At 50.6% G+C, this 27,774-nt stretch overlaps 2 protein-coding genes across 40 annotated transcripts in view; one reads left to right on the plus strand and one right to left on the minus strand.

The window, feature by feature from the left end:
• NFIA (nuclear factor I A) overlaps nt 1-27,774 on the plus strand; it is a 323,759-nt gene that overhangs the window by 83,778 nt on the left and 212,207 nt on the right. For 21 of the 39 annotated variants that reach the window (XM_015870731.3, XM_015870732.3, XM_015870737.3 and 18 more), the window contains exons 1-2: nt 7,018-7,208; nt 11,811-12,342. In XM_015870731.3, coding sequence (XP_015726217.2) covers nt 7,182-7,208; nt 11,811-12,342 — 559 coding nt within the window. In that variant the 5' untranslated portion in view covers nt 7,018-7,181. Of the gene's footprint in view, nt 1-7,017; nt 7,209-11,810; nt 12,343-27,774 lie in introns of those variants that run through there. The other 18 variants (XM_085511655.1, XM_085511645.1, XM_085511646.1 and 15 more) reach the window with 1 other exon arrangement.
• On the minus strand, nt 1,069-2,021 carry LOC146759081 (uncharacterized). The gene is made up of 2 exons (XM_085511677.1): nt 1,432-2,021; nt 1,069-1,198 (listed from the first exon to the last, which is right to left on the minus strand). Exons 1-2 carry the CDS (start codon nt 1,876-1,878, stop codon nt 1,193-1,195), a joined length of 453 nt encoding a protein of 150 aa, XP_085367803.1. The 5' UTR covers nt 1,879-2,021; the 3' UTR covers nt 1,069-1,192.

The following is a 27,774-nucleotide window of genomic DNA, read 5'->3' on the forward strand; positions in this document are numbered from 1 at the left end:
CTGGATGTCAGCCCCCGCCTTCGAGGGGTTATTTCCCATTTTTTCCTTTCTTTTTGTTTTTTTTTTTTTTTTTTTTTTTTTTTTTTCCGGGGGGGCGGCTCCCGGCTCGCCCCAGTCCTCGCTCTCCGTATGTGCGCGGCGCCGGGCGCGGAGCGGAGCTGTGAGCAGCGGGACTGCGGGGCGGCACTGCGGCAAAAGCGGGGGGTTGGGGGGGGAAGGAAATGAGAGGAGAGCAGAGAGGACGAGGTCGGGGAACCCCCGGCCGGGGGCGGCGCAGCGCGGGACTTGCGCGGGATTTGCGCGGAGCTGCGCGGCCGGACCTGCGCGGGCTGCGCTCCTTGCTCTTTTTTGCATTTTTGTTGTTGTTTGTGTTGTTTTATTTGAACTTGGTTTTGTTGTTGCTGCTGCTTTTTTTTCTTTTTCCCCCTTTTTTTCCTTTTTCCTTTTCCTTTCCTTTTCCCGTCCCCCAGAGGACAAAGGCTACCACTGACTCCACCAGCGGTTGAGGAGGCAGGAATGGCAGGTTGCGAGCTTTCTTTATTTACTCCCCCTCCCCCTAAAAAAGATATAGAACCCTTCCCCCACCCCCCCATCCCTCCCTCCCCCCCCCCCCCAACCCCACAGCAGCGAACTCCCATCGCTTCGTTCCCGTCCCCGACTCGGCACTGCGGTGTGGGCACCCACCGGGCGCTGTCCTCACAGCATCCGCAGCATCGGGGGGAGACACACACGGACGCCGCGTCCCCTGCAGCGAGAACCGAGGGTTAATCCCATCCGTATCCGTACGGGGGGGAGCGGGGAGGCAGCGCGTGGTGCATCGCGATGTATGGAGGATGTATGCGGCTATTAAAGTGACGTGGGAAAAGATGCTCGGCGAGGGGTTCCTTCTGCGGCGGGGACAAAAGGGAGAGGGGAAGAGATCCTGCAAAATATTTTCCATTCATAAAAATGGCAGAGGGTTCATGCAGCAGCTATTCCTGCATCTGAGTGAGCAGTTAATGCGGTCCCGCCAGCCCCGGAGATAATTGCAGTGTCGGTAGAGACCTAATAATACAGCAGCACATGTAATTTTAAACAACACCTCATTGTTTATTGGGATGTAACTTTCCCGAAGTTTATTTGTAGCATTAAGAGATTTTACGCGCAGAACAAATTGCAAATGAGCAGCTGCGGGGCGACGGAGCTTCTATATTTAGATCTGAATCAGAAGAGAGAAAAAAAGAATAGAATATACGTAAGGAAGCGTTCAAAGAAGGAGCGGGGCTGGGGGGGTCTTTCCCTTATTCCACGGAAGGAATCCACCCAGCGCCCGCTCCTCCCCGCGTCCCTCTGCTCCGCCGGCCCGAGAGCGGAGCAGCGATGGATGGTTTTATTTGGAGCCCCAGCCATCCCCGGGCCTGTGCGTCCCGATGGGAGCGCCCCACGGCTCACCTGGCTGCCGGCACCCTGCGTGCAGAGATAGGGACGGCACGGCACAGCCCCGCACTGCGCTGCTCCACTCAATTCCTTGTTAGAAAACTTGGGCAAAAAAAAGCCAACCGAACCCAAAGCCTCTCCGGGAGCCCCGGTGCCAGTGCACAGCGCCCATCCCGGGGATCGCAGTTGGCAGCGCTCGCGATGCGGCAGCGCCGTGAATTGCAGCGCTGCTCCGCACGGCTCCGGCTGTGGCTGCTCTGGGCACGGGGCGCAGCTCTGAGCAGCACCGGGATGTGAGCAGCGGCTCCGCTGCACGTCTGGGTGCGTGCAGCCTTTGTGCATTGGGTGCACACAACTTTCATCTGATCCCCCCCCCCCCCAACACCACCACCGGCACAGAGCTGTCTGTACAACGCAGTGATACGGAGACATGAAATGTTCCCAATCATCCCTGGAGCGCATCGCTTCTTAATCGCTACGATTTCATTTCGTTTAATTTCATTGAGTTTAGTGAGTGACAAAGGGGAGGGGTTCTAAAGTACCACATTCGTTCTTGTCCCTCCTTCCTACAACCTCACCCTGTACTGAAGAGTCCCTCATTTAAGGCTGAAAAGGGTCATTTTTTTTTTAATCAGAAAAGTTGGAGTTGGGAGAAGCTGTGATGGAACCTCCCTGCTCTCAGTCTGCCAGGACAGAGCACAGAGTTCAGCCATACCCCGAGCCCCTGCCTTGGAAAGGGGCAGGTGGGGATCAGTAGAGAAATGCTTTGCAATGTGCTGTGCCAGAGGAGCAGTGAAAAACCCTCACCTGTTGGCTGCTGCTCTCCAGCCCACAGCACTGCAGCTCTGTCTGGAAAGGCCCTCAGATTGCTGTGTCCTCCCAGAGCTTCAGCACAGAGAAGTGGGGGGGAAACTGACTTGGTCCATAGGTTGCTGTGGGGTTCAGGTTGGTTTTCACAGCTGGGGAGATCATGTCCAGCAATGAGGGCCAAACTGTGCTGCTGGTGCAGGTGGAGTGGTCTGTGCTGTGTTCCCAGTTCCTATTAGGCATAATTCATATCACCTGGATGCTGTAACACCTAGAAAGCAACTTCACATAGCCTTGTTGTCACACCACTATCGAATCTCAGCTTTTCTAAGCAAATCCTACACATAAAACATCCTGCTGTGGAAAGCAGCAACAGTATGAGTGCTTTCCTTTGGAGAAATGTACTGCATAACTATGACAGTGTATGTGTATCCCGTACTGCAATAAGCACTGTGTGTTTGTGCATACACGTGGCCACACTGCACTCACACCTCTCTGCTGCAAACTTTCCTGGTGCAATGCTCTGCTGGAGGTTGAGCTCAGCACACTGACAACTGCTGGAGCTGGGGGTGGCAGAATTCATGCCATGCAGAAGCTGCTGCAAGGTGCCTTGCTGGTCCCCAGCAGTGCTCACAATGGGTGAAAACACTCCTGAGAGCAACAGGATAGGTCTGTGCCCCTCTGTGTAAGGCAGCCCTGGTGACACCGTGAGTGTGATGGAGTGCAATGCAGAGTGCTGAGATCCAACCCATTTCTGTGTCTTAGGGGATCCCGGATCCCAAAATCTGGGCACTTTTAGTTGTGGGCCTTGGTGCAACCACTCACCTGCAGGCAGCGATTGCTGTGTGCACAGTAGTATTTGCACACATTTAGCAGTATAAGGTGAGACCTTCCAAAAACATAACTTAGTTTGCTGATTTAATTTTCCTCCTAAGAATGTGGAGGTTGGAGCTGCTGCCCAAAGGTCCTGGCTGGGGGCTCAGTGCCACGGCTGTGACTGTGTGATGGCAGCACATGGCTCCAAGGGCCCCATTGGGAGGGGACTGGGATGGATCACACTGATCTCTGGGGCCACCTCTGCCATCAGAGCCCTCACAGCCACCCCTATCTGTGGCACTACCACTGGGCACAGAGTGGCCATTGTCCCTCCCTCTGCCCCAGAACATCCACAGTCACACCCATCGCTCCCAGTGATGGCCATCCCTCCCACTCAGAGTCTCTTTGTATGCTGATAACATGGTGGAAATCCCTCATTATGTTACTTTAAACCGTGTGTTTGTGCAGCACAGGGATGTGATAGTTTCCCTGATGCCACACACATCCCTCCACCCAGAGCTGGCCAAGGGAAAGTCACTGCGAGGGGACCACAGAAAACAGCAGCCAACTTAGGAGTCATTTCTTTGGGGTCATTTCTTTGGGATCAACTTTGCGGTCACTTCTTTGGGACCAACATTAAGGGTTATTTCTCCCTGTTTTTGCTCTCAGCTCTGTGCTCTGTGTCATTAAAAGCAATCCATTGGGGGGGGCTCACCACTCTGCAAGTTGGGCTAAAAAAAAGTGATGAACCTTCAGTCCCACTTTTATTCCCCCACCCCCCCATCAATCTTGCAGTGTTATCACGCATGTGGGGGCTCCCAGTTCCAGGGCTCTGCTAATGAAGGGACCCGCGCAGCCTGCTGTTTGTTTGCCTGCATTTCTCACGCCCTTTGAAGGGTTTTCTTTTTTTTTTTTTTCTTCTTCTTCTTCTTCTTCTTCTTTTTTTTTTTTTATTAAGTGACTTTAGCAGATTGTACCCTCGGAGCTGTGAATAATAGCGTTGTTCTGCAGCGCTGGCCGAGGCGCGTTAAGGCGCACAAAGCCAGGAAATCCTTTCAGGGATGGAATCAGGGCTATTTCGGGGGCTCTGGGTACAGTGTGCACTGCTCAGCACTGCTCCGCTGGGAGCAGCCCCGAAAGGGGGGGGCAGTGGGGTGCAAACAGGGGGGTGCAATGCAAGAGAAGGTGCAAAGCAGCAGGGTGCCATGCAAGGGGTGGTGCAAAGCAATAGGGATGCAGTGCAAGGGGGCGTGGGGGGGCAATGGGGTGTAAAGCAAAGCGGGTACAAAGTAAGGGAGGGTGCAGTGGTGTATAAAGCTGAGGGTGCAATGAAATGCAAGGGAGGATGCAAAGCAAAGGGGGAGCACAGCAAATGGGGTGCATAGAGTATGATGCAAGGGAGTACAAAGCAGTGGGGTGAAGTCAAGGGGGATACGAAGCAGAGGTTTACAAACATAGGGCTGCAGGCAAACGGGGTGCAAAATACAAGGAGGTGCAAAGAACTTGGGATGTGAAGCAAAGCGGGGGGGAGGGTGTATGCTTTAAAGCAGGGGGATGCAAACCAGAAAGGAGGTGCAAAGCAGAGGGGTGCAAAGCAAAGAGGGTGCAAGTAGGGGTCGTGCAAAGAGCCGTGGATAACAAGTAAAAGGGGGTGCTAAGCAAAGTGCAGTGCAAAGCAGGGGAAGGGTGCAAAGCAAAAGGGGGTGCAAAGAACGGGGTGTGCAGAGCAAGGGGGGGGGGAGGGGTGCGCAAAGCAGAGGGTGTAGAGCAAAGGCCACGCACGGTGGGGGGTGCTACAGAGCAGACCGAGGGGGGGCCGCTGCCGCCAGGTGAGCCCCTGCCGAACCCCCAGAGCGTTACCGAACCCCCCGGGGCTGGGAAGGAGGCCGAAGGGGAAAGAAAAAATGGGGGGTGGGGGGGCGGGAGGGGGCGGGCTGCGATGTAAATCGCGGTTCCGGAAATAGGCGGAGGAGGAGATTGAGAATCGGGGGGAGCGGGGGGACAAGAAATGGTTACTTGGGCAAAGTCGCAGCGCGGAGCCCCTCATCGGGCGGCCCCGGAGGGGGGAGGAGGGAGAAAAAAGGATAATAAAAAAAAGGGAGCCGAGGACGGGCGGCAATTGGCTGCGGCGCCCATTCTCTTCCGGGTTCCCAACGGCTCAAGTTTATTTTAGCGATTAAAAAACAATTTTTGCACTAAAGAAACAACAACAACAAAAAAAAATCGTCACCCTGCGCAGGCAGCGCCCGGCCCCGCGCAGCCGGTACTTGCGTGCATTGCGCGGAATTTGCGCTCTGGGTTCGGCTTTTTTCCGTTTTCTTTTTTTTTGTTAATGATTTTTTTTCTCCAGGAGCGCAGAAAATCGCTGAGCTCGGCAGATTCCCCCGCTCCCCCTCAGCCCCCCCCACCCCCGAGCGCCGCCCGTACGTGCGCGCCCGCTCCGTGCGCGCCTGCTGGAACAGCCGCGGCCGCGCACAAAGGCGCGCAGGGACGGACCGCAGTGCCGACCAATGGGAGCGTAGAGGCGGGGTGACGTATCTCCCCGTTGACCAATCAGCGCTGGGGGTGGGTGTTGCGACGTTTGAACTCCCCCGGGGGGGAGGGGCGCACTTTTTTTTTTTTTTAAAGGCTTTTTTTTTTTTTTTTTAAACTGGGATTTATTTTATTTTATTTATTTTTTTTTCCTTTTCCGACAAAGTTGGGGACGGAGCGGCGGAAACCTCCGCGATGAGACCCAAAATATTGACGAAAAAAGAAAAAGAGAGAAAGAAAAGTGCTATTCCCCCCCCCCCCCCCAAAAAAAAAGCAAAGAAAAGAAGAAATGTTGCGATTTAGGAAATAGCTGAGTGGGGAAAAAAGAAAAAAAGAGCACCAAGTTGCGCTGCCACCCGCGCAGCGCTGAGGAAACCCCTCCTGGCGGCGGCGTTAATCGCTTTATCCCCCCCCCTCCCCATCCCCATCCCCGCCTTCTTCGCGTTGCTCTGCGCGGCTGCGGAGCGCTTTGCGCGGAGCGCTCGGTCGCACCCGCAGACCTAGAGGGCGCAAAGGGCCGCCCCACGGCCCCAAAAGTTCCCTGCGCGGGGCAGCGGGGCTCGGGGAGCAGCCGCGGGGGCGGAAAGGAGCGCTGCGCGCTGCCCCACACGGTATTTTCAGTCCGGGGAGCGCAGAGCTCAGCGCCGTCCCCGCTGCGCCCTTTGCCGTCGGGGCGACGGCGGTGGGAAAACGCCGTTCCCACGGGACGGACGGACACACGGACACACGGACGGGGCTCCCCGCGCGCGGGCTGGAGCGCGGCCAAACCCCAAAAACCCCAAAGGCTGCCGCTGCCAAAACAATGCGGGGCGGGCAGGGAGGCGCTTCTCCTCTACGGAGCGGTGTTACGAGCCGGGAATTGAGCCGGAATTATGTTCGCGATGCTCCAACCTCCCCCCCCCCCCCCCCGGTTATTATTTTTATCCTTCTTTCTATTCTGATTTTCATTCTTATTTTCAAAGCGCACTAAGCACCGCACGACAAGTGCCAGCGCGCCGGCAAAGTTCCGACGGCCGCGCCGCTCCCGCTGCCCCCATCCATCCATCCATCCATCCATCCATCCATCCATCCATCCATCCATCCATCCATCCATCCATCCATCCATCCATCCATCCATCCACCCATCCATTCCCGCACCCCGCCGTGTCCCCCCCCCCCCCACCCTCCCTTCTCTCTCCCGCAGCCAAACTTTGCGCCGCGCGCTGCGGGGCGGAGGGAGGCGGTAGCGCCGCATCCCCCTCCCCGCCCCTCCCCGCCCCCGCGGGCGGTGCACAGCGGAGCGGGCGCGGAGCGGGCGCGCAGCGCGGCGCAGCGCAGCGCAGCGCGGCGCGTTGGGCGCTATGCCTTTAACGGCGCGCGGGGCAGGCATGCCGAGCGCGTAGTGCGGGAAAGTCGAGGCGGGGTTAAAGTTCAGCTCATGGAGCGGCTCCGCGCTGGCTGCAGTTTGGCAGAGTTGGAAATGTGAAAGCAAGAAGCAGGCTCGGGGCTCCCCCTCCTCTCCTCTCTCTCTCTCTTTTTTTTTCCTCTCTCTCCCTCTCTCCCCCCCTCTCCCCCTCTCTCTCCTCTCTCCCGCACACGCACACCTCCGCCCGCAGCCCCCCGCAGCAGTCATGTATTCTCCGCTCTGTCTCACGCAGGTAAGCGGCCGCGGGGCGCGATGGGGCCGCGCTGCGGGGCCGGGGCCGGGGCACGAACGCGGCCGCTTCGCCGAAACTTCAACTTTGTTGCTTTTCCCCTCTCCCCCCTTTTCCCGCACGGCCATTTGTGTCGGCACATGGCTAATGGCGCCTACTTATTAACGCCGTAATTAAGAGCCGAGGGGCTGCGGGACGCCCCCCGCACGCCGCGCCCCGCCGGGTGCTTGGTCATCCGCGATCGATGCGGCGCCGCCGCCGCTCCCCGCTCCGCTCCGCTCCGTCCCCGCACCGCACCGCGGGGCTTCGGGGGGAGGGGGATCCCCGCCGTCCCGCCGCTCTCCGCCCGCTCTCTCCCCGCTCTCTCCCCGCGCTCTCCCCGCCGCGTTCCCCCGCTATTCAGCGCAGGGTGCGCCGTCTTCGCGCGGGGGTCGCCCCGACTCGTGCCGTGTCCCCCCCCCCCCCCCCCCGCACCGCTACCCGCCCGCGGAGCGCCGCCCGCGCAACTTTTGCGCCCCTCGCGTGTGCGGGACGGGGCGGCTCGGGCCGGGGGGGGTTCAGCCCGCGGTGCCCCCGGGGTTGCGCGGCCGCGCAGAGCCCCCCCCGCCCCCCCACCCCGCGCACTGCTGCAGGACGCTAAATTGCACACCTCCAATTAGCAGGATATAATGGTTTAACGAGGAAACGCTTTGTGGCGGGCTCCTACCCCAGATTATTTCCTCCTGCAGGAGATTTTGACTCCATTATTCTTATTAATTTAATTTGAATTTTATTTTATTTCCTTTTTTTTTTTTTTTTTTTTTTTTGCCGGCAAGAAAGCCTCTCCGGGAGCTTTCCAGCGAGAAAAGGCGACAAAACGCAGCGAGAGGGCGGGAGACGCCAAACTTTATCCCCTTCCCTTTGCGGGGCCCCCCCGGCCCCCAGTGCCTGCAGCCGCAGGGCCGGGGCTCAGGGCTGCCCCGCACACAGCAGCCCGACCTGGCACCCACGGCCCCGGCTGCCGCGGGGCACAGCGCGTCGCCCCACGTGCGGGGCTGGCAGGGCCTGGCTGTGCCACGGGGACATGTAACCCCAACCCACGGGACGGGGCTCTCCGTCCTGATCCCCCATTACTTTATTATTCTTTTTTTTTTTCTTTTTTCTTATTTCTATTTTTTTTTTTCGTATTAAAAATCTTGCATTCTTGTTGCACACTTGGAAAAACTGAGGCGAGGGCGAGAGGCCTCCCGAGGAGCTCCTTCCCTCCGCAGCCCCATTGGGTGCTCCCTGTCATTCCCGACAGGAGAGGGGTAGCCCTTCCCCATGGCTTGGCTGTTTTTCCCTCCAGGATTCCTATTTTTCCTTCCAGGATCGATGGGAGCATTTATTGATGGGAGTTTGGGAAGGGAGTTTTTTTGTGTGTGAGCGTCTTTTTTTCATTTGGATGAAGTTTTGGTTCAGATTTAAAGGGAAAGTGGTTTGGAAAGGCAGACACAGAAATCAGAGTTGCAGCGCGTTGGTCCCGGCGCTGTACCTGGATGGCACCAGGTTTTTAGTCATCTGTCAGGAAAGCCCCAGTGCTGTCCGTGTCTGCAGAGGATCTCAGAAGCGGCTGGGGAACATATGCCCATCTCCCAATAGGTTTACAAGCAAACGGATTGTAAAAATATTCACAAGGGTTGCTGCGGCCAGCTTAATTTCGAGAGGATCCACAGAGATACTGTATTTCTCAGGGCTCCTGTAGGTTACCTTGTTTCCAGGCAGAGCTGGGGCTCTGGCTGCACCTTTTGCCCTCTCCGAGCAGTGCTGCTCAGGGCCGAGGGCCGCAGCCGCCAACTTTGGGCACCGTGCAGCACAACTTTCCTCCCGCACGGCTGCCTGCGTGCAGCCCGAGGGCTCAGCATCCGTCCTGCTCACACGCTCTGAAAGTTTCCCTTTGGGTGATTCTGGGGACAGGCAGAGCCCCTCTCCTTTTTGCTCCTTAAACCCTTTCTGCAGCCGGGCTGCGGGCAGCCCTGCACATCTGTTAGCACGTTTGCACTGACACACTTCCAAAACTTTTTTTTTTTTTTTTTTGCTATAATAATACCCCCCAGTTCAATAATGTGCTGTGCAGACCCGCTCCCCTCCCACCCCGCAATCCCTGCGCTGTGCTCTCCATGCCGCGGTGCCGGCCGAGCTGCAGGCTGTGCCGTGCCGGGGCTTCGGGTCGCTGTGCGAGCCATTAACCTCTTCTCGCCGTGCACCATTTTGAGCAGCACCCGGAGCCTGGCACGGCCGCTCACCTCCCGCTGCCTCCAGCCCCTGCCTTCACACCGCCTTTTTTTTGTTGTTTTTTTTTTTTCCCCGGTTCTTTTCAAGTGCTTGTTGGTTTTTTTTATAGATATATATTTTTTCCTGTGTTGCCGCTCCCTCCCTGCTCAGGTTCCCGTTGTAGGAACGGGCTGCAGCGCAGGTTACAGCAGCTCGCTCTTGGATGGCTTCCAGCGTCGAGCCAAAAAAGTCCCGAGCACATGAGATCCGTCAGGACAAAGCGCTGCAGAAAGCAGAAAAGTTGCAATATTTCAGCCCCACCAAGATGTGCTCAGCGAGCGCTCTGCTTGCAGCACTGCTCCCCGCGGTCCAGCAGCGCTCTGTGTGTGTACAACCTGCACCCCACAAAGGCCTTTTCCCCCCTAAGAGGGGCAGGAGGAGCAGGAGCGAGCTTTGGGGTTTTGGCAGCTCGCAGGGAGCTGCGGTCCATCTCCTTCCCTCCCTCGTAGGGGAGAGAGAGCAGCTCCGCGTGTGCCTTCGTCCACTTTGTGAATCTGCCGACTGCAAACTCTTGACAATCTTTTTTTTTTTCTCTTTCCTTCCCCCCCCCCAAACTTTACTGAAATTTGAAACTATGATCTCCTCCATCCAGTACAGGAGGGGAGGGAAAAAAGGGGGGGAAAAAAAGGAATGTGTCAATCATCAGAGTGATTTGTTTTATTTTACCTGCTTTGGTGTTAATGCTCATCCATCGTCCGGTGGTTCCTGCGTGGCAGCGCGCTGGGTGCATGGCTCAGTATGTTCTGTGCTCAAAGTAAAAATGACCACTGTGACTCCGCTATGGATTGAAGTATTTACAGCGTAAGGGCCGTCAGAATCAGTGCGGGGGAACCTTAAGGGAAGTCAGTAGGAGCTCCTGAGTTAGGGCAGCGTCCACTGATGGTTATTTCTGCTACTGAGTGCTCAACTTCTCGTCATTATTTGAAAAGAAATGTAACTTCAAATAGTGTTATCAGAAGGATGTGAGATTTCTGTTTTTACAATGGCATTTACAACCCGAAATGATTTGGGTTGGAAACACGCTCCGTGCAATCATTTCATTACTCAAAAGTTAACTAATGTGAACCCCCAGCTCTGCCCTGCGGGACGGGACAGCGGCTCTCCTGTGTGCAGCAGCTGCTGTGCATCCCCGCAGGGCCCAACCTGAAGGCTGGAGGCACCCGGCCCTCCAGCAGCGGGATCGGGCCCTGCAGCCTTAGGATCAGGCCCTGCAGGCAGTGGGATGAGGCCCTACGTGTGGTGGGACTGGGCCCTACAGGCAATGGGACCGGGCTGTGCAGCAGTGGGATCAGCCCGCGGGTGCTGTGACGTGCGCTGTGCTCATTCATTTGGTGTAGGAACTGAGAGTGTGGCCCCAGCATGGCACAGCCTGGGTTGATCCCTCTGCTGATTTATGTGATGCTTTTTGAGGATATTGATCTATATCTGCATAATAGATATGTATCTAAATCTGTATTTATTTCTACAAAAGTAAAGGGGTCCTTCTCGCATTTTTCTGTGGTCAACAGAACTGTAATTGTGCTTATGTTGTGCCTGGGCACAGGGGGATACGTAGCACATCCTTGCACAGAACAGTGTCTCTGGATGGCAAAACTAACTTTCCAAGTCTGGAGTTTCTTTCTGATTGTCTGAAAATCCAGCCCAACACGATAAAAAAGATAATAATTATTGGTGCCTTTGCATGAGTCGTGCCAAGGTTTTCTGTCACTGCATTTTTCAGTTTTTTGAGTCTCCTTTTAGTATTTGGAATTCTAACATGCCGCATTGTCACATTAAAATTTTAATTTTATTTTTTTTAATGGACTGCAATCCTCATTTTTTTATTTTTTTATTTTTTTTAAATAGCATTTAGTGTTTTCTAAGCTTTCAGCTGGGCAGCCGCAGCGCTTCATCCTCCAAGCAGAGCACTGCGGCCGTGTCTGCGCGCACGGTTCTGTCGGCGCGTTACTGCACGGCGTGCTGCCATTTCCAAGTGTATCTTTGGGAAAGTTTCGCTATACTTCAGACTTCCCCACACAAACAGGGATTGGCATCCAAGCGTTCCGAATTTGCCAAATTGGCGGGCACATGCTGGCGACGCCGCAAGCAGCGGGGTCAGGGAAGGAGCAGAGGGAGATAGGCGCTGCGAGCGGCCGAGTCCCCGCACCCAGCCGGCCCCGTGCCTTTAACTCCTTCCACCCTTTTCTCCACCAAACCAGGGCTGGGGACCCAATCCCGGCCCCACTGCGCCTTTCGGGGGGTTGGGGCCGCTCGGCTCTCTTCGGGCCTTGCTGCGCTTTGCGTGACACCGACGCTTCTCTGTGACTTTTTCAGGATGAATTTCATCCCTTCATCGAAGCACTTCTGCCTCACGTCCGAGCGTTTGCGTACACATGGTTCAACCTGCAAGCCCGAAAGAGAAAATACTTCAAAAAACATGAGAAACGCATGTCAAAAGAGGAAGAGAGGGCCGTGAAGGACGAACTCTTAAGTGAAAAACCCGAGGTAAAGCAGAAATGGGCATCAAGACTTCTGGCAAAGCTTCGGAAAGATATCAGGCCTGAATTTCGGGAGGATTTTGTTCTCACAGTCACAGGAAAAAAGCCTCCGTGTTGCGTCCTTTCCAATCCAGACCAGAAGGGCAAGATGAGAAGAATTGACTGCCTTCGCCAGGCAGATAAGGTCTGGAGGTTGGACCTCGTTATGGTGATTTTATTTAAAGGTATTCCGCTCGAAAGTACTGATGGCGAGCGCCTTGTAAAGTCCCCACAGTGCTCTAATCCCGGGCTGTGCGTACAGCCCCACCATATAGGAGTTTCTGTTAAGGAACTCGATTTATATTTGGCATACTTTGTGCACGCCGCAGGTAAGTGCCTTTCTATACCACTTCTCCACCTCGCGCGTCTGCGTCCTGGCGGGTTTGGTGCGGGCGGGAGGGAGTGCAGTCCCAAATCTGCCTTTTTTCACCGGGCTTTGGGGTGAAAGCACAGCTCTTGTTTTCCCGGGGTTAACGGCAGTTTGGTGTTTGGGGCACTTTGCTCAAGTGTTATCCAGGCTTCTTTTATTTCTCTATTTTTATTCTGCGGTGGAGGGAACGTGGGGAGAATTGTCAATTTTTTTTTTTTTTTAAGTTGTTTTACCTCTAAAATTAACTTTGTATTTGTTACGCATGAAGCTGTTGGAGAGGGTTGGGATACCCAAGGTCAGGGCTGCCAGGCTTCCTCACCTGGAGAGATGGGAAGGGGAGAGGAGCCTCAGTCGGCAGCTGGAAGGTGCAGATAACAGATGTGACGTTCTCATTTTGGGTAAAAAATTGGGAAAATGAGACCAAACCTTTTTTTTTTTTAAAAAAAAGACAGCCTTAAAACATCACAGTCTATGCACAAAATATCTGGACAGTTCTTGAAACAAATTCTTCATTGAATAATATTGTACCTGGGGAGGGCTGAAATGTTTTAATCTGTGATGAAATGGAAAACACAGGGGTCCCCAACTGTCTGGGGTTGCCTCAGTGTGCAAGAGGTTGAGCAGAGGGCTGGGGTGGAAAACAACATGGTATTGTGTCTCTGATGGGCGATTGTGCTGCAGAAAAATGTGAGCAAGTGCAGTGCTGGGCCCTGGTTGTCCAATACGGGATGTATAGAGGACGTGTGTTGGGTGGATATGGGACGTGCGGGTTGGTCTGGCTTCAGACTGGCCTGCAAGATGAGAGGCTGGGCAGGCAGGGAGGGCAGCAGGAGTGTGGGATCATACCTATGCAGACCCTGTATATATATATATATAGGAACACATGGCATGTTGCAGCACTGGGAGCTGGTGCGGCCTTCCTCATGCCATCCGCACAGCCAGCACCCAGCCCTGCAGCATGATCAAACCACACTCACCTTCCTGCTGCCCAAAGGCTGTATTTGCTCTGTGCTTTGTTATGTAGCACAGAGCGGGGATTACCAGCTGCTTTGAACTGTGGGGAGAATGGGACCAGGGCACTGCCCTGGGCTTTTAGGGTTTTTTTAGGATGCTAAATACCGGTCCCTATTGCATTTCCTAAAGGCAGAGTGGCCTTCTGCACACGGGTAGGGTTGCCAGCAGAAAGCAGCGGCTGGGTTCAGCCTGTGGGAAGGATCACAGGGACACAGGACGGGGAGAAAAGGGGAAATCCAGGCGTTGGCACTGTGAGGGGCCAGAGGTTCTCTTCCTGCTGCAGCAGCCAGGAGAGAGACACCGTAAAAGTTCAATATTGTGATTAGGGATATAACATCTTATCAGCGTGCCGCTGGCAAACACTACCCTTGATAGCAAACTGATGTATTCCTGCGCTCATCGTTAATGGGCAGTGGCTGCACCCATTGTTGGAGCTGCTTGCTGTAGAACATTGGTGCAGGGCTCGGGACGTGGGTGCTGTGGATTTGCAGGGTCTCTCTGCAGCGAGCAGTGGCTGCACACCGCACCGTGGTTCCGGCTGCAGTGCGCTGTGCTCGTTGTGCTGCAGGTTTGCTGCCGCACCGCCACGGGGACAAAGCAATACTTAGAATGTATTGCGGGGCGGGCGTCCCCTGTGTCCCTGCACAGAGGTGTGCTGGAAGCATCATCTGTGGACTACCTTTTTTTCCCCTTTTTTCCTCTCTTTTTTTTTTCCCCCTCCGAGGTATCCCAGCAGTCTTTGTTGCACCTGAACATTGGCCAAGTTGCCAGCCATTGGTTCCCGCAGACCCGCAGTAATGGCAGCTTGTGCCATGTGCGCAACAGGAACGGTACAAAAGGAAAATATTAAGGGTCCTTTGTCTGTAGCTCCATCAAGGCCGCCTCCAGCAATGTATGGACCGGGTAGCTCTGGGGAGGAAGGCGCCAGCACAGATATTAGGTAGGCCGGTCAACTTACATATAGCGGATTTGACAAGCATCTGCTATAGTACAGAAGATTTGTAAACACTAAACAATGTTTTTACCTCCTTAAAAGTTTTGAGAAGTTGCCAGTATTGGCAGGAGGCACAGACTCTGAAACGTGCTTGGAGATATGTGCCAAAACCATTGTGACCTTTTCACCCATACTGCTTTTTCTTCTCTCTTTTCTTTTTTTTTTTTAACTCTTCTCTTTTTTGAGGGAGCGTTCCCTTCCAAGATGCCTTATTCGAGATGGCTTCTGCAGTGAGATGTCCCTTTCCTTCTAAACATGTACCATAATTACTGCTTTGAATCCACGCTTTTTCTTCAGTAGGCACTATCATCTGTAAGGGAACACATGTGCTCAGATTTAAATAGTGCTTCTCACAAAGCTACTGAAATCAATTATTCCCTTTAAGAACTGGCTAGAAAGAGAAAACAAAAATATGCAAATACACAAACGACATGTCATTTTCGTTAAAAAATAGGAGGGGAGAGGAAAGGAAGATCGGTGTTCTGTGAATTAGAGGTTGACCAGAAATGTATTGAAATTTAGAGTATTGCTCTCAGTTTGCAGTTTCTAATCTGCTTAACTAAAAGCAGGTGGCATTTCCATACCCTAAACTTGGGTTTGCTTTTTAGTTTTCCCTTATTCTGCGCTTGTATCAAATGACAAGTTGGAAACCATTGTGGCAAACCGTTTTCTTTGTGGGAGTCGAACAGTAAAGCTAATTTATGGCCAGTCCTTTACCAGATGATCTGTATCAGAATCTGCAATATACTAGGCACGTGGCAAGGTCACAATTTAAGTTGTTAAGGTCACAACCTTAGCCACCAGGCATTTGACCTTTTAGATAAAGTTAACCTTTGTTCATTAGTAGGCACTCAACCGAGAACTTTCAGGAGTTTTTTACTGCTTTGGAGTTCCTTCTGCTAATGTGATCAGATTGGAGGAAAGGCTCGCCATGAAAGTAGTTAAATTTTGTGCAAGGTCCCAGTTCTGCAGGCTTTGGCAGTGGGCAGGGCTGGATGGCTGGATGACGGGCTGGAGAGCGACGCTGAGATGCCCGATTCTGGCTTTTTTGGAAGGCCGCCGTTCCCGTCCCAGGCAAGTTGTTCTAGCCAGGTAGCTCTGGGGGAGAAAGGCTTTCAGTCTTTTGGAAGGACATTTGAAAATGTGAAATTTAAGGAAAAGCTGGGGATGGCTTGGCTTTTTATTTAAATGAGCAGTGTTTTTTTTTTTTCCGCTTCTCTTAACATTTAAAATAAGAGCCAGAGAAGATGCAAGAAGTCAGCGTTATTTCTGCAACAGGAATATTGAGGGTCTAAATGCAGTCTGTGGCCATTGCCCGGGCAGCAGTGCATGGCACATGACCTTGAACTTTAGGCAGACCCATTTTTGGTTCCCTTTGGCAGATTTGTAACATTTCTACTTGGAGCACCGCAGGAAGGTGGTGTCAGAATAAGGCAAAGCCCAGCAAATAAAGCAAAGTAGCCGAAATGTTGCGGAGGTATCGCTTAGCTCCAAGTCCGAGAGGTGCATCCCGCTTTGCACCGTGATCTTTTAGTACAATTGTTATTGATTGTTGCTGCATTAATCCCACTAATAGCCGTGGCCGGCCGGCGGTGCGGCGGTGTGAGAGGTGCTCTGACAATGCCGTGCATCACGGAAAGAGCTGCCGCAGCATCTCCAGCTCTGCAAAAGTCTGGCGTTCGGCTGTGCAAAGTATTGCTGGCTCCTATAGGACGCGCACCATATTGTTTACTTAATTATGCCGTAGCAAAGGCTCATTTTTAATTATTTAGACGACTTCCTCGCTTTGCTGTGATACCACGTTTATTATTTAATTTAAAATCAAAAGGGCTGCGCTACTGTTAGTATTTGATGCATTTTACTTTTGTTTTGGCTACGTTATTGTCATTCCTCCGTACAGTAATCCAGATCGCCGTGATATGCAGATTGGCCAGATGGTCATGTTAACAGATTGAGAACCCACTTCCCACTGCTAAAGAGCAGGTGTAAGATCAGTGGTTGGTTTTTTTTTTTTTTTTTTTTTTTTTCCCTTTCCTCCCAAGTTTCAACCAAAATGCTCTTTAGACAGCCCATAATGGTAGTTAAAAAGAGGCACATTTCAAATGGTGTTTGTTCTGTGAAGATAATATGTAATAGACATGTCGTTTTTACGTGTATCTGAAGACTTTTAAAGCATCCGTGACATTTCCTCCACATAGAAGGCTTTTGAAAACCTAATTCCAATACACGGCTGTTCCAGCGTGCATCAAAATCATTCTTTAAAGTTTTGTTTGTGATGTTAATGGTCCCTATGCCTTTCTGCAGAACACGGGGCTTATTGCATTGACTCTTACCAAACTGCTCAGCCAGCCTTGCAGCCGGTGCCGCGGTGTGCTGGGCTCCCTGTGCACGGCCGGGGGAGATGTGGGGACTCACTGCATGGATTTTCATTTCCATCAGTTTTGGACATTCAGCACCATGTATACATTCAAAGAAAAAAAGTGAAATGAAGCCATCTCATGGTATTTCTGCCCTCGAGGAAAAACAGGAGGAGGCAGATTTAGCATTACTTTAGTTGAAAGGTCCCTGTATGGCAGCAGTGCTGTAAAACTGTGTGTGTGCCCTATGTGGAAGTGGCTGAGGACACAGCCCCGGCACCCAAACAGTGGCTGCACAGCAATCCCACACCCTGCGTGGCACAGAAAGATACCTCCATCTATTGGTGCTTTCTGTTTCGGGGCATGGGGCGGGCAGCTTTGTGGAGCGGGAGGTGACAGGAGCAGGATTTAGGTCGGGACAACTGCACTCCCTGCTCTGCTGTAACCGAGCCGGTGAGTATCTGTGATAATGCAGACACTAAGTGGTGCGGCACTCGGGACGGCCTGCTCCGTCCCAAAGGCCTGGCAGGAGTTCAGTCATGTGGTTTAGCTTTCCCCTTTCTCCAACAACAACAACAGCAACAACAAATAAACACTGGGTGAAGGCGTGTGCGATTGCTCAGGATGTTTTCCAGGTGATGGGGCAGGCTGCCGTTTCCGTGCCTTCCTGCCCGGAGGTGTGGGGCCGGAGCTGGCCTTGGCTGGAGAGCAGTGAGCTTTGTGCGCTGGTGAGAGCCTTACCCAACGCTGCTGGCTTGTCTACAAGCGACTGCGCTTTTATATTTCCCTTCTTTTCCACCCAATGATGAATAGCATTAATTTAGATCTATTTAAGGCGAGTGTGGGAGAAACCACAATCTTTGTTGTGGTCACTGCTGTACACAGCGGGGCTGAATGTTTCTCTTGGTTGAGGCCTCAAAGCTGAATCTGGAGAACCCAAAACATCATGTCAGCTTTTCAAACCCTTGAAAGAGACAGTGGAATCCTAATTGTTCATAAAACCCGCTATTTATTATTATGATTCTGTATTTTCAGTCTTTCTCTCCATTCGCATGTAAAGGAAAGGGCATCCCTTGCCTCGCTCTCCCTCCCCTCGGTGCTTTCCCCGTGGTGTCCCAGCCCCAGCAGCACCCCCAACACAGCCCCCAGTCCCAGCCCTGCTCCAAGGGCCGCGCACCCAGAGCACTGCCCCGGGGCTCTCGGGGACCATCCTTGCTGTGGCTGCTGCTCCTGAGCCATCCTCGCCCGGTGCTGCCCCCGCACTGTTCAGCCTGGTGCGGGCAGGAGCTTGAGCCGCAGATTGAATTACAGGCTGTAAATTCAGGGCAAATTATTTTAGCTTCCTAACAGCGGCCGACCCTGCGTGTTTCCTCACGGTGGTGAGGACTCTGGGTAGAGAAGAGCTGTTGGTAAGGCTGTGTCGGTTTGTTTTTTTTCCGTCCTTGCGGCGTTCTTCTCTTCATCCGTTACATCTGTGGTTATTGTTGGTTAATGGTAGCCACCAAAAAGACAGCTCCATACCCACGATGAACAGGGGAGCTTTGTCCGAGCCACTTTTTGTGGAGGAGCATTCTGTGCCCCGGTGGGTCCCTCATGGCAGCGTAGTCCCACTGGAAGAGATATTTACACATTCTGGAGAAGTGTTTCTGTGCTCCGTGCTGGTGCCCAGGGATGTGCTGTCTGGGTGAGCTCAGCCCTGCTGGAAGCCTGGCAGGACTACATGGCCACCATGAGGTAGGCCTGTGCCCACAGAGTGTGCGGGGCCCTCCATTTTGTATGCCAGCTTCGGGCATGTGAGTGCAAAATGGAGAATGGAGCGGCTCGCTGTGTTTCTGTCGGTCTGGCTTTGCCCACATGATGTGGAAGGTTGGCTGGGGCTGGCCTGCTCACTGAGGAGCTTATGGAAATCTTCCATTTTGAGGAAAAAATCACCAATTATTGGCTCTTTTTATTGCTGGGTTCGTTCTGAATGCTTGTGCCTCTGGAAGGCGGTAGGCGGGCAACTCACTCGCTCCGTCGTGTTTGGGAAGAGCGCCCATAGCCAAGCGTGGAGCTGATGCTGCCCTGATGGCATGCAGGCCCTGCGGTGAGGCCAGGGGGTCCCGAGGTCGTCCATCCGTGAGCTCCTCTTGGGTGCCGCACTCCTCCAGGCCCCCCGTGTCCAGCTCAACATTCCCGCATCCCCGCAGGCTTCGGAGCACATCCGTGCCGTCAGATGAGCGAGATAAAATCGAGATGGGTTTAATGACATGCTATTCTGAAAGTTTCCTGGACTTCATTGTTCATAACTTGGACCCGGATCGGGTTATTTACACATGAGGATTAAAAAGCTGCAAACAACTGTGTGATTTTGGGGCTGAAAGCAATTAGCATATGTGGGCAGGAGGATACGCTGCATGTCTGCGTTCCTTTAAAATATAAATCACAGTTATTTAATTATGTTTTGAGAGGGCAGATTTAGGATATACTGCAAAATGCATTACCTATTATACCAACATGATAATCTTATTAACCTTGCTTTCTACTTTTTAATTTTATTGTGCACCCTGCATAACTCTTATGATATCAAAAATAATTACTTGGAGAATACATGATGTCAGAGGTCCAATATGACATTTATCTTCACAAGTGAGGAGACGGCTATCTTGTGCATTGCGTAACAGCATGGCAGGCATCAGGCAGGGCCATGCTGGGGAGAGGAGGCGAAGATGAGTATCATCAGACGTTAATGTATATGCATGCATTTGCAGGTTTGTGTTATAGCCAAGGGCCAGCTCAACCAAACTTGCTGAAATTTAGCATCATTGGGCCTCCCTGCACTCCTTGCAGTGTAAAGCCTGAATGTCATACCTGCATTCCCAACACAACACTTTGAGGTGAGCCAGTATTTTAGGGCAGCTCCATGCATTCAGCTCTGATCCATCCAGTTGGATTCACTGCTAAAATCTGCACCCTCCATAATGCTCCTGCCAAGGGCAGTGCCTACCTCCCTCTTTCTCTGTCCTTCTCTCCTAATGTGTGATATATGTTGATATTTTCCCCTTATTTCATGAGGGAATGGGTGAGGGTGATGGGTAAGGGGAAACAAATGCCATAATAATATCCCTTTTCAGAAGAATATAGTTTAATTTTGTGTGTGCGTGCAGCAGCTGCCATTGGCAAGCTGTCGTCTTTGTTGCCATGGGCTTTTTTTTGCATGCGTGCCAGAACATGATTGGATGTTTCAGCATGTTCATGTTTTGGGGTGAGATATATCTGTAGTGAATCATAGAACTGTCATTGGACTGGGGGGTTTCCAAGGCAGGGTCAATCAGCCAGGTGAGCTGACAGTGCCTGGTCGTTATCTACTTGGGTCAGTGGTACAAAACTTTCTGTTTTTTCAATGATGTAAAAAGGTCATAAAAAAACATCACCATGTGAAGGGTTTGTGCACAGGAGGACGTGTCATGGAGGTCTCCTCCAGCGTGGCACCCAATGGTGGGAAGGCCAGCGGTGTCATCTTGGGCACCAGCAGTGCTTTTGTCCTGCCCATCTCACCTCCTTGGTGCTGGTAACCCATTCTGGCCGATACTGTGGTATGTTGCACGTCTGGCCGGTAGCACTGGTGGCCAGTGCAGTCCCGCTGCAGGCTCAGGGACAGGGCTTACTGTGCAGTCAGGGTGTGCCGTGCTTTTCCATGGGACATAAAACCAATGCTGCGTTGTCTGCAAGAGCTGCGGGTTGCAGCAAATCCTCCTGACCCTGCCACCACGGCACTGTGCCATGACCACAGAGGTGTAGCTATTTTTCCTACTCTTTGGTTTCATCCATTTGTCATATTAATAACACGACTGATAGCATTAGCAGCTAAACAAGACCAAAACACTCTCAGCACCATCCTCTGTGGTGCACATATCCCTTCTGGTCCCAGCCCTTGTCACCCCATGCTAAGGTACTTTGGAAGCAATGCCTGCAGGCATCATCCTTATGTGCAAAATACATTTGCAAGCCCAGGAGAAATATTTCATTGGAAGACATCTCAAAACAGCCCCCAGGCCTGGAGCAGTCCTATCCGCAGCGCTGGGCAGTGGGGAAGTTTGCAGGGTGCGTGCAGGCAATGTGCAGCCCACTGGATGGAGGCTGCGGGATGGAGAGCTGAGCGCAGAGTGGGGTGTTGAGACAGCTTTATTCATGTTGTGTTTTTCTGCGCCTACGGATTTAGTCTTGTGTGTGAGGTACAGATAATGAGCTGCATGAGCTTTGCAATAAACAGCGCGTCTGGTTAAATTACCGTTGGAATATTTTGGTGTTTAAAGGCAGTACATGTGTTACAAAATACCTTGTAATGCACCAAGCGAGCAAAGTGAACCCCTGTAAAGGTATCAAAGACAAGTTAGGTAGTAGTAGCTACATTTATTGTCAAGATAAATGCTAACTGGAGATTTTAATACCGAAATACGTTGTCAATCAGATTTCATCCTAAGGATATTCACTGAAATTCTTGTCTGATTGTTTTGCCCAGTGTGGCTTTAATTTGATAGGGAAGGAAACAGCCAAATCCCCGAGTGATGCTAGAAACTCGGGGTAAAATTTAAATTTAATTCTCTCTTTTTTTTTTTTTTTTTAAGGCAAAGTAGCTTCAAGTAAATTAGAAGAATGAATTCTTTGTAGCAGGATGCTTTTCTAAAGCACAGCTATTGTAGTGATCCCTTTTAGGCAGAGATAGCCACTGCAATGCTCGCATTGTGTAGTGACAAGGACTTTTCCTGACGCGATGAGGACTTCATTAAAAGTAGCCAATGGACCTATTTACATTTGTTACTGTGTTCAAAAGTAAAAAGTAGTTGTTGTATAGCTATAAAGTAAATCCCAAACTGTTTTGTATTAAAGTTCCACAAATGGCTTGTGTTTTAAGAAGGACTGGCCTGACCAGTGACGGCAGCCTTGTGAGTGTGGGTCGGGTCTTGTGCAGCAGCTTGGGGGCTGTCTGATCTTTCCAATACAAGTAGATGAGTGTGATGGAGAACTGAAATAATATTCCTAAAGCCCACTTTAAACATAGACAGTGTTTCTTTTTCAGATCAAAAGCTCGAGCTCAAAATCGTGGTAGGGATTTTGAGTGTAGACCAGTTGCCTTCCATGTGCACAGTCTTTAGTAATAAACTCTTGTATGAAAAAATGAGGTTTTGTGTCTAGGGCATGAAGCTGCAGGATGGCACAAGCAGGGTGCATATCCTATCTCGGCTCTCTATGCTTATACCAGTGAGGAGCTCCTTGTGGGCTCATTGCCTCTGCCCAGACTTCTTTACATGCAGGGCTGAGACTGAAGGACACTGTGCTGTGTGTGGCTGCTTGCTGTGGGGCAGGATCCCCATGGCAAGAGTAGCAGTGGGGAGTTTCCTGGGTGATACTGGGTGCAGGCAGGGTGCTCTATGCTTTCCCACTGTAGCCAGGGGGCTGCCAGCATCCCAAGGCAGAGCAAAAAGAGTGGGAGCTGAAAGGGAAAATGGGATGGGTTTGTTCATGCAATTCTGCAACACGGGGCAGCAGCGCCTTTGAATGGATAAGTCTGCTTTGAGAGCCTTGAGAAACTCTGGTCACACAAGCTGTGTTTAACATTAATACTCTTTCCTCAGTAAACGGGATGATGATTTCTCGGCCGCCATGCTCGTGTTTCTGCTCGGCCTTCGTCTGCCTTAGCAACTTTTGTAGGGAACTTTTCAGTTCCACCATGGATACACGGAGCCGCCGACGCGGTTCTAGGATGGGTCAGCGGGCACGAAGGCTTTTAACATCGTAATTGCCTTCCTCTGCTGATTGCTGTGATGACCTGTTTGTTTGGATTATATCTCTTTTTCGTTTTTTTTTTTTTTTTTTTTTTAAGAAAACAAAGGAAGTACAGTGCAGCACACAGAACAGTTATTAAAAACAGTTGGGAAGCATATAAAAGGTACTGTTTGTGTGAGAAACGGGACAGCTGTGGTGGTCTATTGGGAAAGTGTGTACAGATGGTGGTAGGGAGGGGAATGATGACTACATGGCTGATAAATGAAATACAAAAAAGCATTAAATTGGTGATCTTTTTAAAGAGTACATTTTTGGTTAGCGTTTTTGGTGCATCATTAGGGCTCTTTGTCTGCCTCTTATTTAGCCAGGAAGTGCGACCATCTTCACGCATTTGCGGCTCTCATTTTGTTTACAAATAAGGAGTCTGTTTAATAAATTACATACCATGGAATTATTAAAGAAGATAATGAAGCGCGGGGTTTTCACAATGTTGGGCAAGATGTGGGATCATCCCAAAGACCCCACGATGCCACGAACACGGTTGGGCATGAATTAGTTATGGTCACACATGGGATTTCCTGGAGCCTACCCGGATTTCTTTGTTTTGAGAGAAGTGGGAGCAGCAGCGTGCGCAAGGCCTCGGCGCTTCCAACCTCACACCAAGGCAAAGCAGTGCATGCTTTGCCTTTATTTTACAATGCTGGTCAGCTCTGAGGGTGATGGCAATGCAATCATTGGGGTTTTTAAGCGGATTGGTAAAACACGTGATGTCCCTTTCCCTGTGAGCATGAGGGAGTTGCTGGACATGGGCACAGCCAGGCGGCCTCCCATCTCCTGCTCTCCCTCTTTGGAGACAGACTTGCAGTTTCACTTCACCTCTTGCTGCTGATACAGCACATTGACAAAATCAAAGCAGTGGGGTCTAGAGGGTGGCAGAGAGGTGGCAGTGGGCAGAGCACTGAGGGCTGCAAAACAGGGGCTCAGGAAATCTCCATAAGAGGAACATACCCAGAGGGAGTTTTTCCAAAGCCCTGTTGGCTGCAGGTTCATTTATGCTCTGAATTTTGTTGATTTAAAAACCATCCACAAGTTTAATACCGCTACTTCGGGGATTGTTTGCTCTCCTGACATGCTATCACGGACACGTCTTATTGCCTGGCTTGATGAATGACATGTTTCAGTGTGGCTTTTTTGGGGCCAAGTAAATTTTCTTTTGCATTTTCTTGAAATGTAGGGGGAAAAAAGAGACTAAGATTTAAAAAGGTTTAATGTGAGGAAAATGTATGACAACTTGATAGATTGCTTGGGACTTCAGTGCTGTAATTGTACAAAGTAGGTTGGGATTTTTTATTTTTTTTTTTTACAGATGCAACGTATTAAGAAGAACAATAGACAAAGAGATGTAGAGCATAGGGCTGAAGAGACCATCTTGGCCAACCTCTGCAAATTTGTTCCGTGTTGTGATTATTTAATAGCACAAAAATATGTTTTTTGTAGTAACCCTGCACGTTTTCTTAGTTGATCAGATGTGGAGTTATTTATGGTTTTTTTTCATACACCTTGTCCGTAAATATACCTCTTTAAAACAGAACAGACCATTTTGTAGTGAAGGGCCGATTCAGCAATACCTGGGCAAATGCCTCCAGCCAAATCCTTCTAATGCATGTTTTGTTTCTTGACAGTATGAGCTCATCCACTTCTATAGCTTCCCTAGCTGCAGAAGTCTAGGAAGCCTTACGGGGCCGTGCCGGTGGGTCACACGGAGGCAGGAGAAGCAAGTCACTGCCATCAGTGCTACGTCCTGATGGTCCCAGCCCAGATCTGGCCTTGCAAATGGCCGCTCGCAGAGCAGCCTCCTCAGCCACAGATGGGGGCTTTCTGCATTTTTTCTGCTGTAGGTGACTGGGTCCTGCCCAGCAGAGGAGCCCCAGCATCCCTTCGAGCTGCCCCATCCCTTTGTTGGCCCCAGCAGTGCTGTGCCTATGAGCAGCCGACAGGAAGGCAACGATTAAAAGTAGAAAGCTGTTAAGCAGTCAGGTTTTTATTATGCTTTAGTGTTTTGTTTAAGTCTGTTCTTAATTGGTTGATTAATGTAAGCAAAGTCCTTCTCTCCCCCACCATCTCTACAGATGGCAAATGGTAGGTCCCAACTGTCATTGTGAGCAAGAAAGGTTATGGTTCAAAGTCAGAGATACAGAGATACCACCATAATCAATCATAGGAACTTGTCTGGCTGTGCCTGGCCAGGCAAAAGTTAGGCCTGGTAGTGATTTTCCCTCCAAAGCCACAGGGAAGAATTTCTATTCCTTGAAATGGGTTTTGGGGTACCCATCACTGTGGACATCCCACTGCCTTGTCCATTGGGTCAACACAGTGCTGGCTGCCCTTTCCAGTGGTGTCCTCCATGCTGGCAGGGCCCGGGGCAGCAGAAGCTCTTCTGCACAGCTCCATGGGCTCAGAACATCAACCCAGAAGGAATCAGAGCCCAACGTCTGCTTTAATGAAATACCTTCAAATATGTCTCTTTTAAACTTTTTTTTTTTTTTCCAGCCTAAGAGGATGATTTATTAAGGCTAACTTCCTTCTCAGGATGAAGCTTAGAATTATGTTTCTGGTATTGATCCATAAAGAGGATTTGCATTTTATTCATACTATAAAAGTGCTTTTAATGGAGACATCGCGGTAATTGAATTTATACTGTGTGTAACTATCGAAGTATCTTTTTAATTATTTTATGTTATGTAATACAATAACTAAATCTAAAGCCTGTGAAAGGGGATGGCTGTACTCTGTCCTTAAGAGTAACATATATAGCCTTTAATATTCTAGCAGTGGAATGCAGTTAAGGACATTCTTTATTTGGAAAAAAAAAAAAAAAAAGAGAGAGAGAGGGGGCAGCGAGAGAGGAGAAAGATTTCATTACATTCAGCACAGTATGAGACTAAGTCAAAGTAGTTTTGCTAATTAAATTCAATTGCCATCCATTAGACCAATGGAACGAGATGAATCTACCATATAGCTGACACAGCACAGGTATGCAATTTGGCTAAATGGCCATTTCTGCAGTCCGCGCTTCTCCACTCGCTCATTTTTTGAGACTCTCGGTTTCTGCTCAGAAAGAAGTGGAGCAGTGCGCGGTGCCTCTCGGCTGGGTGTGGGCACATGCAGTCTCGGGGACTGAGCAGGAGCTGCTCAGCAGTTTGGAAATGTGCTGCGGGAAGCTTTGAAGGCCTGCAGCCAGTGGGGATTCTTTTCCCCGCGCTCATTTGTGGACATTTCCCTTCTCTGCCCATCCAGCCGCATTTGTGAGGCTGCCGGCAAAGGGGCTCCTTGTGTTTCACATAGGAACCCATAGGGGCAGTCCCCTCTCAGTCTGTGAGTTACCAAAATGACTTGAAATGCAGTTAGCAGGGTAACTTTGCCCGTGCCTTGGCATAATGTACTGCTTTGGGAGATTGTGTATGTCAGACTGAGACGACTCCTACCCCGGTGAAATGACAAGAATACCACTCAAGCATTGGCCGAGACAAAACTTTGACAGCCAGCAAGCCTGTAATGCTGCTGAGTGCACAGATTTACACTTCCTGCCAAGATTAAAACGGGCTAAACCCAAAAAGGGTATTAGGGATTGTCACTTTAAGAAGAAATAACACATTAGTGTGTTGCGCTGGTGCAAGAGCTGCGATGATCTTGGAATGCTTCTGCTGCTTGGGATCTTGCAAGCTCGTGTGCCGTGGTCAGTGTGGTCAGGAGTGAGGTGGACTTGCAGTACAGGAAAATAAGCGCAGATCCCACAGGCACACCTACAGGGTGTCTCCTGTACCTCCCCTCCTGTGCTGGAGGTTCAGTTCCAGTTCTGCCTCTTGTTGGACAAAACCTCAGCACAGTTTGGGGGGTTTGGTGTGAACAAAGAGTCTGGGTCTGCCCCCAAACCTCCCTTTCTGATTCTGATCATCGTGATCTTCCCATAGTTAGTGAAAGGGAAAAGAGAGAAGTTGGGCTGAAAAAAGGCCCACCGAGATGTGTTCTGTAAGCCATTCTCCCAACACACCATCCTTACATTTTCTTCCGAGCTCGATGGGTTCTGCTATTTATGATAAATCTTTGGGGCTGGGGTATTTGCTCCATAGAATCCAGACGAATAAATGTGAAGAAAGGATCCCGCTTTAAAAGAAGGAAACAATTAAACCTCCTACTTTGTTATTTACAGTAACTACCTTTTTTTTAACAATTGTAGAAGTTCAAATGAAAGTAGCAGTGTGAAGAGGGAAATGTGGGAACTTTCATTTGTCGAGACTTTGCATTTCTTCTGCTTTATAGCCATCAGAAAGGAGATTGTTGTGCATTCTATTAAATACTGCCAGTATGATTAATTTAAAGGGTTACATTTTATTGAACCCTGGTGTAGATGTTCTTTGTCAACTCACATTCACTGCTAGTTAGAGTGTGTGTCGCATTTATCAAAACTTTCTGGAGCCCCTCTCACCTCATTAGCATGTGAATCTCTATTGAGCAGTTAATGTCCGTTACAGCGAGAGTGCTCAATTCTTGTTTTCAATAAGCCAGTTGTAAAATGTCAGACTGTCACTTACAATATAAAAAAGCAAAAATGATGGTATTTGTAAAAATGTTATCACCTCATAAAAACAAATTGTAAAGACATGAAAGTGATCTTGGTATGCTTTGCTTTCAGAAGTGAGTTAGTACAGCTGCTTTAAATACCAGTTGTCTGGATTCCCACACTTTCCTACCAATGGAGAGGTTTACACAAGCATAATTTAAGTTACAATTACCCTAATTAACATCTCATTTGCATAAATTGTTGAAGTCAAAACAACAAAGAATTGCTTAAGAAGCTTAACCCTATTTGTCCAAAATAAAGAGATGAGTTTTCACTTTGCAATCAAAATTGGCAGGTTCATTATGCCTGAACTCAGATACAAACTGAAGTTATACTATTAATTAATACTGCGCATGTTTATGATCAGGCTGCCTGCTCTTCTCTCTGCAAGGGTTCAGAACATCCTCTTCCTGGTACCGGGACTGTCAGGTGGGGATTCCATAGAGCTTGTGCCATCGGTGCAACTGCCGGCCCCACTGCAGGCTCTCAGGGCAAGCCTGAGGATTTGCACCCAACAGCTTCCAGGGCTGGGAACACGATGGGAAGGGGGTGATGTGGCAGTGAGAGAGTCAGGGACAGCCTCGGCCCTCCCTTTGCAGAGTTTAGGTTTTCAAACTTCAGGAGGCTGCTGCGCGTTTT

The sequence above is a fragment of the Coturnix japonica genome, chromosome 11 (genome assembly GCF_054131305.1).
Source record: "Coturnix japonica strain WE chromosome 11, WE-NBRP24, whole genome shotgun sequence".
Lineage (NCBI taxonomy): Eukaryota > Metazoa > Chordata > Aves > Galliformes > Phasianidae > Coturnix > Coturnix japonica.